The sequence below is a fragment of the Phasianus colchicus genome, chromosome 7 (assembly GCF_987193195.1).
Source record: "Phasianus colchicus chromosome 7, bPhaCol1.hap1.1, whole genome shotgun sequence".
Lineage (NCBI taxonomy): Eukaryota > Metazoa > Chordata > Aves > Galliformes > Phasianidae > Phasianus > Phasianus colchicus.
Window position 1 is genome coordinate 13434925 of NC_143442.1, and position 12690 is coordinate 13447614.

The window sequence follows — 12690 nt, forward strand, 5'->3', positions numbered from 1 at the left end:
TAGTGTTAATGCACTTGGTCAGAAATCAACAGGGCAGACACAGATTCAGACCAGTCACTGGTCAGCAACTTCCATGTGCCCACTGCAGCTCAGGAGCATTAAGGACAGACTTAACACGTGGACCAGAGTGAACGTTGCCTAGGCATTAGTAGCACAGTACAATCTAGAGCCCAAGACAGCGCATGCAGGGTTAGAGCCAGGTAGATCAGCAGTCACCTGATTTCGGAGCAGATTAGTTTGCGCAACGAGGTGAGCTTGTAGCTTCCCTTGACACCACTGAGGCGCAGCTTTCTCAAGCAGCGAAACAGGCTTGGGGATGGGAGCATGTTTGAGTGAAAAGAGAAAAAAACAGAATACAAGAGAGAGACAAACATATATTTTGTTTTTGGGATTAAAAAAAAATTAAAATCACAGAGACTGTATTTAGAGGCTGGGTCAAACCAGTATCACCAAGGCGATAGGAATAAAACAAACATCCTGGGATTGATCAGTTATGAATCCTTTGAAGCATGCCAAGTTTAGCAGTAATTAATGCTCCAGTGTGGGCTGGGATACTGTAGACTAGCCGGGCAGCTGCAAAGAGCAACAGATAATTGTTGTTAGTGGCCTAGCACACAGACAACTCTACTCCAAGCCATGGCTGTGAGGTGGGAGCTCCTTGAAGAGAGGTCAGGATTAATTAATCATGGCATTTATTTACTTGCAACAGTTGAAAGACCACAGCACTTTATTTTAATGGCATGTTGTGAGTTTAGCAATAAGTGGCAGGAGTCCTGGCTGGGAAAAGAACATCGTATATTGAAGAACAAAAAGAGACTGCATATCTCCAAAAAGCATTCCCAAGGCTGTTCATGTTACTATAATACCACGAAACATCACGCAAACTAAGTTTGCATTCATATGCTGTGTCATAAACAAGATTTATCTTCCCTCTGGGCCCATCATCACATTTCAAAGTACCTTACACTGAAACATTCCTACTTCACATGTCGCAAAACTGCAGTCACGAGGATGAAGAGGTGAACTCCCTACAAACACAGTGCACAGGGAGCCCTGGCAGGCTCAGCAGAGCTGAACAAGCGGCAGCAGCTGTGGGATCAAGAAGTTGGGCTGCCTCTTTGGGAAGAGCACAAGCACATAGCTTTGGGGTACTTTCAGTGCTCCTGTCTTTACAGGATCAGGCTACACTGATGCATCACAGACAATACTCTGCCTGGACTTAAGGCCTACAGCACAGGAGGGAGAAAGACGTGATCCAACACTTATTTTTGCTCACAAGAAGTCTAGTAAAGTATTAAGAGGCACTTGCACAGGCTGAATCAGGAACAGAGCACCATCTCCTAAACTGCAACACTTCATTCTTCAACCTGTACTACTTTTTCCATATGTTACCTAAAGAGCAACAAACCATCCCTCAATAAAACACATTTTTTGTGAGCACTTGTGGCAACATGAGAGAATGCAGCAATTACAAAGATCAGTGCAGACCACCAGCTACCAGAGTAAATGAATTCCTACCACACTGCCACTGCAGCAAAGATCCCAGAGGCACATACCAAAACTAATACCACGCCCCATGGAAATACCTCTCTTACCCCTGAACACACTGGAGTATGGCTTTCAACAGACAACACAACCGGCTGGGCCTCATGCCTTGCATACATAACTATGAATCACTTTGCCACACAAATGATGCAATGACACCTGAGCCATCAATCATTCTCCTCTTTGTTTGTCAGGATTAATCACAGTGCATGTGCTAGAAGAGCAGGTGACTGATGACTGGCAGCATAAAAATAAAATACTGTTAGACAATAAACACAGATCTTTTGCCTGGGGGAGAGAAGCATCTTTATTCTTTCCATGTTGTAGATATACTTGCCTCTCACATAGCCCTAATCTTTCCTACCTGAACTAACTGCAAAGCAAAGGGTGCCAACACTTCTCAGCCTGGTTAAAAATACAGGCTAGAGTATCAAAGGACTTCACAAATGCCACCAACCTCAAGAAACACTCAAACTCTTACAGTTACTCTGGCTTTAACGTGGTATTGCAAGGCTTTGTTTCCCCCAGAGGGGCACATGCTTTTCCAGCAGAGGATACTGGTTCTGCAACATCTGAGAAAACACATGCCAAGGCCTTGCTGTAATGCTGACAGATGCCCAACTGATGATGGTGGGTATGATCTGAGACACCAGAACGCATCCTGCCTTCAAGGAGAATTGAACAGGTGAGAAGGAAACACCTAGCCAAACCTCACCAGAACACCTCTCTGAACAAAGAATACCCAGTGAAGTGGTACATGTTTTCTTTACACCTGCTCATTAAGCAAAAAGCGGACTTCCCAAATGAAAGGACAGTTGCACATCCTTCTCCTTGCTTTACCTTTGCAATTTTGGTTTCATCCTTCTTCTTTGCAGTTTGCAGGGCTTCAAAGTGGTGTCTGGCACTGTCATAATCCACAAGCTTCCTTCCTCGCTTCGCTATACGAGACTATAAAAGGAGAAAAAGAGTTACAACAATATTCCCCCAGCAACCAAAACCACAATCTTAGGAACCCCTCTCATCCCCTCAGCTTTCCCTACTCGTACCTGTTCCCATGTTCTGCCTGCACAAGGACCAGGAGCCATGTATAGCAACAACCACCCTGGAGGGAGCTGCTTAGGAATATCCAGCCAGGGAAGACAAACAGATCTATGCAACAACAGCCCCACCTCTGAATGACATTAATGTTTTCAGAACTGTAGTTCAAGTGCTGCTTGAGTGCTACCAGATGCCTGCATCCTGCAGGTACCTGTCTCTTCATTTTCAGGGCCAAGAGGGCTGCTGCCACTCTCTAACTAACCAGTCCATAGCCCCAGCTCACATGGAAGCTCAAAAGATGGTTCAACACAAGAAGGCATTTCTGCTGCCAGCACAGCAAAAGCATTCCTCCACTTGCTCAGGATAGGGCAGCATTTCAGACCCCGTGATGGGAGATCCAGTCAGAAGTGTGGATCAGCTGATGTGACCATGGTCATGACCAGTGGTCCACAGTAACTAGCTATTAAGCAAGATAAGTGCCAAGAGACTCAGGCCCATTAGGCTGCTCTGCTTTAAACCATCCATTGCTCTTTCCCCCTGTGCTCCAAACAACCCAGATGATATGAGTCGGACCACAGGGCTTCCCAGCCTAACTGTAGCATGGAGAGCCAGGTGCCCTGTTGGTGATCAGCAAGCTGAAGACTGACTGAAGAGCTTGAATGAAGAGACACAAAGGAGCCAGGAAGGTTTCAAATTAATCACACAGCTCAGGGAAATTGAATTGCAAGATGAAGAATCAGCATCAAGGATTTACTTGCAAAGCAAAAATCTCCCCCACTGCCCTTGGCAGGCAGTTGTGGTCTCCTCTCCCCATGCTCCTGCAGATAAACTGCAAAACCACGCTCAGGGCTGATCTCTTTGCCAGACCAGCTGGGACCAGTTTGCACGTCTCCCACACATGCTCCTCTAAGCTTTCAGCGAACACTGCTGCAGCACTGCATGAGTCACAGAAATCTGCAGGATCTCAGCCACACGCAAACCCAGACAATTTCAAAGCACTCAGCTTGCTCCAAGAATGGAATCACGAAGAAGTTAATCCAGTCCTCAGGCCACAGCCAGCAAAAGACACCTTCCCAGCACCACTGTGGTGGCAGCCTGCACTCCTGAGAAATATTGCCAGCTGGGCACTGAGATGGGCTGTAGGATGGGACTTCCAGCAACACTGATGTCTCCAAGATGCAAGTTAATGCATCTTCCACACAGTCCAAATGGTAGATCTATGGCAATGAATACTTTCCTTCGGTCAGAACAGCAGGGATATTCTGAATACATGGAAGTGCTGCAAGGAATCAGCATCCAGCAAGTCCTTCTGGAGTACCCACTGATCGTGCAAGTGCCTGTGATGGCAGTAATAGAACTTAGCCCAGTTCTGAATGCTTGCAAGGTAGTTTTCTGTATGACTATAGGACAGCTGTAGCTACTCACCACCTATGGCAGAGGCTGAACTTCAACAGATGTTTTTATTTCTTACAATATATCTATCTTAATTTGAACCTCAATTTTAAAAATATTTTTTTCTTACTGATATTTGGTTTCAAACCTGGTAGAAACAGTGCACCAGTTTCAGTGCAAGACAAATTTTCCAACACCACAGCTAGTCAGAAATCAGGTTATGGTTCATATTCTCTGGACTCACTGCAGAGATCTGCAGTCATTACGTGCTCCACAATCACAATCAAAAACTCACTCAGAAACACTAAATAACAGACTATACAAAAGTCCATTCCAGAGAGCTAGAGATATTGACCTGCACAGAAAGGATCCAGTACTTTTTGTGCTCCCATTCTTCAAGTCATAAAAGGCAGAGAGACTGTTTTATTTCCCCCTCACCAAACATTAAAAATGTTTTCCTTAAAAACCTATAAAATTTCCTTACTAAAGGAATAGTATGTTTTCTGCTGTGGATCCTGTAGGAAACCTAAAAAATTCAAGGGAATTTTTCCAGCCCTTCAAGCAGAAGAAGATTCAGAACATGTTAGAATTTAACAAAGTAACACATGCATGATCTAGCACCACACATTTGAGTTACTAGGCCATTAACAAAAAACAGGCCTTCACTTAACTAAATTAAAATCATCTTCTCCCTATATATCATCTTTCTTCATCACACTAACAGCAGAATTCCAGGAAAAGCAAAAGAAAAAAAAATGTTTTTTGTGGAAAACAAAACAAAACTATTACCACAGCAACTAAAGCAACTGAAGTATTTTATTAATTATATATGACTACTTTTTTTTTTTTTCCTGCATGCCACCCTTAAGAACTTTAACTTCTGATATTCCAGAGCATCACCTGAAGATTGTGATATCAGTAACAGTTACCTCTTGACCCATTCCAAAGACAGAAAGGATCAGTGAGTGTTCATTGGGTCATCCCTTGAGTTTTGGTGGAATTTGGGTGGTCCAAGTTTCACACTCCTTTTAAAATCACACTGTACAACCTCAGGATTATGAAATCACGAAGATACAAAGCATGGAAGAAACATGACACTGATGTTACTAACCAGCACACAGTCACTAAGGCTGATAAAATGCAACTTAGACAGAAGCAGGGCAGAAGTCTGAGCCTACAGAGAGCCCACTAAAGAAGCCGCAGCACACAGATCTCTGCACTGCTGAGGTACATATGGGAATCTCACTATGTATGTGAGAGGGTATGACAGGCACTACAGCTTTTAGCAGCTGGAAAGCAACAGCCCTTCCCCACCTCACATTTCCAGGCACAGAAGAGGTTGGAAAAATGAAACAAAAACAAGGAGCCCCAGGAGGCAATGACATTGCTGTTTAGAGCTCATTTTACAAGCCTATGTCCTGCCCCCCTTTGATACAGCACGATCCTCCTAAAGCAACAAATACTGACAAACTCATTAAGAACCATGTGGTAGGGAAAGGGTTGTTTTTATTGGGAAGAAGCCAAGCTGATAATTCCATATGGTGATATCATTACTAGTGCTTCCATATGGTGAAGACATTTCCTGCGTAACCTTCCCAAAACAAATGGAGAGATGACTACAGGGGAAGGGAATTTACAGGACACCATTCAAACCCAGGTTGATCTCCCACCAAAAGACCCATATTCAGCATTCCTCCTTCCCTGCAAAGAGTTGATTATATGCACAGCAGGACTTCAGGGAACACACAGAAATCTGTCCTTCACACTGGCTTCGATCTATAAAGTATATTTGCCACTAACAGTTTCCTCAATGTTTCATACTTACAGGGAAGTTAAAAAATAACAAAGGACTGAAAAGATTGAGAGCTTGGTGAGCTGCTCCTGACACCACCCTCCTACACCGTGATACAAACAGAATTTTTTACAGGTTCTCGTTATATATTCAAAGGGGTTTTTTTTCAGCATCTTTCCCATGGATTCTTCATTCAAGCCTAAGGGAGAAAATAGCACTTTCACATGACCCAGAGCTGCAAAGATCATGGCTGCTTTAATAGGAACTTTTGCAACAGCACACGCCTTTTTAAAAAACACGAGGATGCAAAGAATTAATGCTTATGAGATTTCATCTGCTATGACTCTAGATCGAAAGACTTAAAGAGAATCTTACTTTGATATCTGGGAATTGGCCAAGGTATGTATCCATGGTCAGAAGTGCCTGATCCACCAGTTTCTGATGGAAATCCGTCCAGAGGAGGTCATTGTTCTGAAAAACAAAAGTAATGAGTTAACTATTAAGAGCACAGAGCTTTGCATTCTGCAAGTGCTACAGTTAATAATTTCAGACCCCAGAGCTCTTAAGAAACAGTTATTTCTCTGGAAAAGCAAAGAACCAGAAAAGTAAGATGAAAAGTGAGGCCATGGCAGAAATGTAGAAACAGAAGAGGCAACTTGATGCTGCTAATTCAGGCAGCCACTTGGAGGATACAGCATCCTTCAGAAACCTTCCGTTTAGGGTCTGCCTTTTCCCCAACAGTGCTAGCCCAAATCCATATAGCAAAAGGGAAGATGAAGGTCAGGGCTTCCTTCATATCCTCCTCCCAAGTCACTTTCCTCCAGCAGCAACAAAACTGGGACACCTGACACCACTGCATTGTTTTCTTCTTCACTGTAATGCAGCTCTGGAATATAATGAACAGCAGAAAGCTATCAGAGTGTTCTTCAGCCCTCACCATGTGCCTCCACAGCCTCCTGGAGGTTCTATTCAAAGCTAGCACTCTAACCCACACATATATTATCCTTTATTTTTCTTAGCCAAGCTAATTTCCCATCAACAACCAGGATTAGGTGGAAATAACTTCTACTTCCTGTTTTTCCATTTGGCCAAATGGTTTTGGCAAAACTACTAAGGAAAAATGTCCACTTTATGGAGGAATTTTGGGTGTTATTTTTTTGGGCGGGAATAGTACTTCTCTTCCAGTTCTCTTTTCCCGAAGGAGAGAAGCCAAGACAGACGTTAAATGGGAAGATGGCGGCTGAAAATATTCCTGCATACTCTCAGAGGAGTTGCAGTTAGGTCTCAGGATTCTTGCTCCCTTTGGTCCCTCTGGCTCGAGTTCTCAGAAAGAACAGTCCTCTAGGAGGCACCATGGTGGCTCAAGAAGAAACGAGGCCAATAGAGAATGTGAAGCCAAACCAGCTGAATTACAACTCCATTTACTGCAATAGCATCTCATAATAGAAAGTTTCTGTATTAATGAAAGAATTGACTTGGAAACATCCTGGTTTTGCTTAATTTTATCTGTTTTAATGACAGTATTTCTGGGTAAGATGGAAATGTTATTTCAAGAGAGAATTCTGCAGGGAAAACACAGGGAAGGGAACAATCTTCGCCTTGCTTTCCTCCCTGTGCCTTCCTTGCTGCCACAAACAGCTGCAGCTAGGCCCTGTCCTGCAGCCTCATGGCAGAGCTGAACTGCCACAGCTGCTGTTCAGTTGAACAGCTGAACAAGACAAGCAGAGGATGTCTGTGTCCAGATGGACCACTGCACGTACATGCCAAGGACGATCCAAGCTGTCAAATGATGCGTTGTGCCCCACACTCCACAGAAAACACCTGGGCAAGTTGGACAGGCATCACCTCACCAAATGATGAGGAGAAGAGTAGGCTGGGGTGACACATGGCCCAGTCAAACAAAGTGGCAAGTAAAATACAGTAGCTGGTAGCAGTGCTGTGAGTGGGAGGTTGATCGCAGCTACACAACAGCTACTCTGATCATGCTTTGGGAATCGATTTATATTCCCATCCCTCTTGCAGAGAGAATGAAAAACATACCCAGTTACTTAATTACAGACACTCTTTTGACTTATTCTGTCCCTTTTTAGCCATTGCTGAGGGAACAAAGTTGTTTGTATGCATAAGTACAGGGCTCTTCATAGTGTTCAGAAGTCTGGGAAACAAATACAGGCCACATCCCCTCAGCTATCATTTCTTCTCAACACCTTGTCTCTTTGATTTCTACTGCAAAGATGCACATCTAAAGGAATTTAGCTCACTAATGCAGTTTCCAAAGCTTATCTCCTCTGATAGACCAAGTCTAGTGAGTCTACATCCTTTGAGTCTTACCTCTGCTATTTTATTTGTGTCATCTCTCCCAGGCCAGTCCGGCTCATAAACTTCCTGCAAACACTCCGTCAGCTTCTTGGAGGCTTCGTGCATAGCTAGGAAAGAAGAGGTAACTGCCTCAGAAACAAGGAAACAGTTTATCTCTTAATGAAATTCAATGCAAGAAGCATTGAATAAGCTTCAACAAATGCTAAGATGAGACTTGCTGAATGTCTGCCCCTTAATAACACAAAGATGGAAAGTAATCACAGGAAAAAAAGGAACTAAGAATGCAGTCACATTAACTATTCTGTGTTCATTTTCCCCAGGCAGGAGATATGAGAGTCTATCTGCTAAGAGAGCACCACCAGCTCAGCATTAAAGCACAACCCCACTCCATCTGAGAAAGTCTTGAAGCAACCCCCAACTAGACAATGACGACCTCTTCTGCATTTGTCTGTACAGTTCAAGTCCTCATTCAGGACCATGAAAACACTACTATGTATTTCAGTAACTACACATGCTGTGAGCACCCACACAGCACTGCCTCCAGAACATCCCCTCGGAGCTGGGTAGACCTGACTGCCATTTGCAAGACATTGGTTTTGGGAACCAGTGAGAGCATACACTAAGTTCAGACCAGGCATTAGGAAAAATGTCTTTACTATGAAGGTAGTCAAACACTGAAACATTCTTCCTTAGATAAAGTTGATGCCTCGTACCTGCCAGTGTTCAATAGGCAACTTAACATGCTTTAGCTTTTGGTTAGCTCTGAAGAGGTCAGGACTGGTTGGTCTTTGAAGGTTCCTTCCAAATGAATACTCTTTCTATTCTAAAACCCCTGCCTGAGGATAGGAAACACCTCTGCATATGCTGATCTTACCTTTTACAGAAGCCAAGTAAGTTCGGAGATCCTTCTGCAGCCTTGTGCCTTCAGACTGTGAATATAAGGAGAAGACCATCAGTTATTTTCCCATTTAAAGAGTAAGAGGGAGGAATCAAGCATTTCTAAGGAAAATTCACCCTGCAGATGGGCCAACCATCAGCCCTCTAACCAGCCTGAACAAACATTAACAAGACGACCACAAAGTCCTCTGATCTTCTTGGTAGGTCCACAATTGGTAACTCGCATGCATGTTCCGCCAACAATACCACCACACTATTGATCAAGTTTGTGTCAGTGAAGCTGTGAACTGCTTTTGAAGCAGTCACCTTTAATGTTTCAATTTTGTACAGATAACTATACATAGTCTAAAAGACAATAGTTACTTTGTAAGAAAAAAGCTAGTCGTTCTGTGCAACAAATGTAACTGAAAGGAGCCTGCAGATTATATGAGACGCATTTAATTGTCTTGTACTGCTTTGGGAGCAGTTTTGTACACCACTTTCCTGTAACACTGTAATTAAAAACCCCTGTGCAAAGAGAGTACAAGGGGTCTCTGACCTGTCCAAATACCCTACTTAAACTGCAGGGCTTGCAAATACAGGAATAATCTTTTTCTTCAGCTTTACTGTAGAAGTGGCTTGCCAACAGCAGACCTTGCACACCAGCAAAAGAAAGATTAAAACCAGACACTAACCTGAGTTTTGCTTGCTTGAGCTTTCAGACAACACAGATAAGTGCTGCAGAAGAACTCAGATTAGTAAGAACTTTTCACAGCGAAGTTAGGTCAGACATGCACACATGTACACCTTCCTCAATATAACCACTCTTCCATTTTGAGCACAGTCAGATCCATGCCCCCACTGCCATTTCCTCATTTTCCTCCCCAGTTTGTACCTTGAGGGGCCCCCAGCTCAATGAATATTGACAGCTGAAGACAACTCCAGAGATGAAGAGCTCACAGAACTTCTCTGAGAGCTGCCTCGGAGCTAATAACTTTACAAGCAGATGTTTCCCATCAGCTCTCCCTACAACACAGCCACCTCTTCACTCAACTGAGTTCCTGCCCAGATTCTTTGTGCTTTTGGTGCAGCTGTGCTTTCTAAGCAGAGGCTAAATCTGCCCAGCTGTTGAAATGGCACTGCTAGCTTAGCGTTGTAAAGAAATCCATCTGCTTCCAAACACTGTTTCTGATTTGATTTCTTTGCCTCAAAAGTTCTGGATGAATTCACATTTATTATTTTCCTGCTTTGCCATCAGCAAAGGAAACAAAGGGACAGCAAAAAGCTGTCTGCCTTCATAAAAGACAGTTGGACCTTGGAAAGAAAAATGTACGGAAGTGACCCAAAGAGTTTACAAGAATAAAGGAATAGTGGCCATAACAACTGCTAAAGTCCTAGGGATGTCTTACAATACAGAGCAAGTAAACAGAGCTCTTTGCTAGCTTAAGGTAAACGTGCAAACCTGGGCAGATGAAACTTTCTAGTGGTGCAATCAGAAAGTGTCAGAGGGGAGATGCCACAGTAATCAAAGACCACACACAGAGGACCACCAGTAGCTCAATCAATTATGTCCAAAGCAAGAAAGGCTTAAGAGAAAGCAGCACTAGAATTCATGGACTTAGAGAATTAGCAAATGTTAGTTCAGAAGAGGAAATGGTACAAAAGAAGTGAATGTGTAAACTCTCTCAGTTCTATATATTTTCATAATGCAGCCATATCATTTTTAAGAATCACTAAACTTGAACACTGTTTTGAGGTTTTAAAAAGCTCTACGGCAGGGAAGGTCATCAGTAAAGATATTGAAGAACACAAGGTTTAAATGCATGCAGAGGGAAGTTACAGAGATATGGTTGAACTTGAAGATGTTCAGGAAAGAAATACCATTGCACAGTCATTTTAAAATGTAGAATGTAAAGAAATTGGAAATAAATAGTATACATATTTCACAATAAAAAAATCCACAGAAGGAAAGAAAAACTCAGACCAAAATGGAAGGTCAGTGCCAATTCTAGCTGACTAACATATTCATTTCTCTTCCGTCACTGATGACTTAAAACCTTAGCACCAGAATAACAGCACTGACTTTTGAGGAGAAGTGAGCACAATGAGTTATTTTAATCAAACACAAAAGAAATGTGCACTGTGAAAAGGTTGATGTGTTGCAACACACTGGTGTAGCCATGTTTGAGCAGATACTGCCACGCTTGCAACCACAATGTAATTCAATACTGTGAGCCTATAACACAACCAGGTAAAATCCAAGGGCAGTATGTGCAGGAAGATGCTTATTTTAAAAAAGAAATGCTATGCTGGGAAGGCTGGAAGAGTTTTCTCTTCAAAGACCTAATGAATCACCTATTACTTATAACTGTGAGAAAAACCACAAGAGCATTTTTGGGAGTTCTTCACAATTTTTTGTTTTATGGGAGGAGTGTGTGTGCGCGCTTTCATTCATTATACCTTTCACTCAGCACTATTTAAGGATGTAATTTTCAATAGAGCTGTTTCTTAGTAGTAGTCAGCTTTCCTAAAGCATTTTCCCTCCCTGCTTCAAAAGAAAAGATGTCATAATTCTCTTCCTAGGATTGAGTTGGAGACATTTTTGTATGTTTTTCAATGTGTCTTTATATAGGTAGATTGCCAAAGCCCTTATCACAGGGCAGAAGAGGAGAGCATCCCAGGTTTCCCAGCTCTGAGTCTAAACTTGACAACTCCGCAATTAGCAATTCTGAGCACTGTGCCAGACATCTTGTAACCACGCAATACAGTATTGCCATTCTCTGCAACAAGCCACAGGCTCTACACTGCATTTGCAAGGCCTCAGAACAGAGGCATCAGTCCTGACCTGTCCAAATTTTTCTTGATCAGCCAGTAGCTCTGTTTTGTATGGCTTAGCAGTGAGAGCAACTTCCCTAATTGACTTGGTAGCTAGGGCTACTTTGTGTTACTTCTAGTTACTTCCGTTGGTACCGCATCATTGGGTTTTGTTTAGTTTTTGTTTATGTTTTCTAAAGATATCAATAACAAGAGTTATTTTATGTAGAATGAGCTATGAGTCTCATAATGAGATTCATGAGAAGAATACAAGTCTCATAGGATAGCAGAGGATTTGAGAAATAGAGACATGGAACGTAGCTTAAAAGCACATTGGAAAAAAATACAAAAAACGACCCCAACTGGATCCTAGAAAGAGAATGATGACATCATCAAGATGAGCATCATACTGCTGGCAGTGCTGGACTTCAGATGTTGGCAACTCACCCTAACACCCCACTACTGCCAGAACAAACACTGACCTCAGGACACAGAGGAGCAGTGAGAAGGAAAGCACAATGCCAGGAAGTGGCGTAAGAGTTTTAACTGCATTCTTATTCTTTATTTTTAAGTAACAGTTAGACCTGGACTAAATAACAATTTCAATTTTACAAACAATACTTCTTGGATTTACTTATGTGTATGGCACCCTCTCTGTCCGTAAAGAAGCTTTTAGATGTGACACAGCCAAACCTACAGCGCAAGAGCAAGAATTAAACCTACAACCCCGCAGGGATACTCAGAGCTGCACAGCCGGCCCTGCTGAGGCTGAGCCAGGCAGAGATGAATGCAAAGCACACCAGCAGCAGCTTGTCTCTCAGGCACTTGGTGTGAAATGCTGAATTTCCACAGGACTGGCAACAACGGTATCAAAACTCAGCAGCTCTGCCAGGCAGAAACATGAGGCAGTGCCA

General features: G+C 42.9%; 1 protein-coding gene across 10 annotated transcripts in view; it reads right to left on the reverse strand.

The window, feature by feature from the left end:
• The window catches only part of BIN1 (bridging integrator 1), an 86989-nt gene that overhangs the window by 35612 nt on the left and 38687 nt on the right, over window positions 1-12690 (reverse strand). For 5 of the 10 annotated variants that reach the window (XM_090143728.1, XM_090143724.1, XM_090143725.1 and 2 more), the window contains exons 3-7: window positions 8961-9015; window positions 8099-8193; window positions 6143-6238; window positions 2386-2493; window positions 217-309 (exon numbers count right to left, since the gene is read on the reverse strand). In XM_090143728.1, coding sequence (XP_089999854.1) covers window positions 217-309; window positions 2386-2493; window positions 6143-6238; window positions 8099-8193; window positions 8961-9015 — 447 coding nt within the window. The remainder of the gene's footprint in view (window positions 1-216; window positions 310-2385; window positions 2494-6142; window positions 6239-8098; window positions 8194-8960; window positions 9016-12690) is intronic. The other 5 variants (XM_031590591.2, XM_090143729.1, XM_090143727.1 and 2 more) reach the window with 1 other exon arrangement.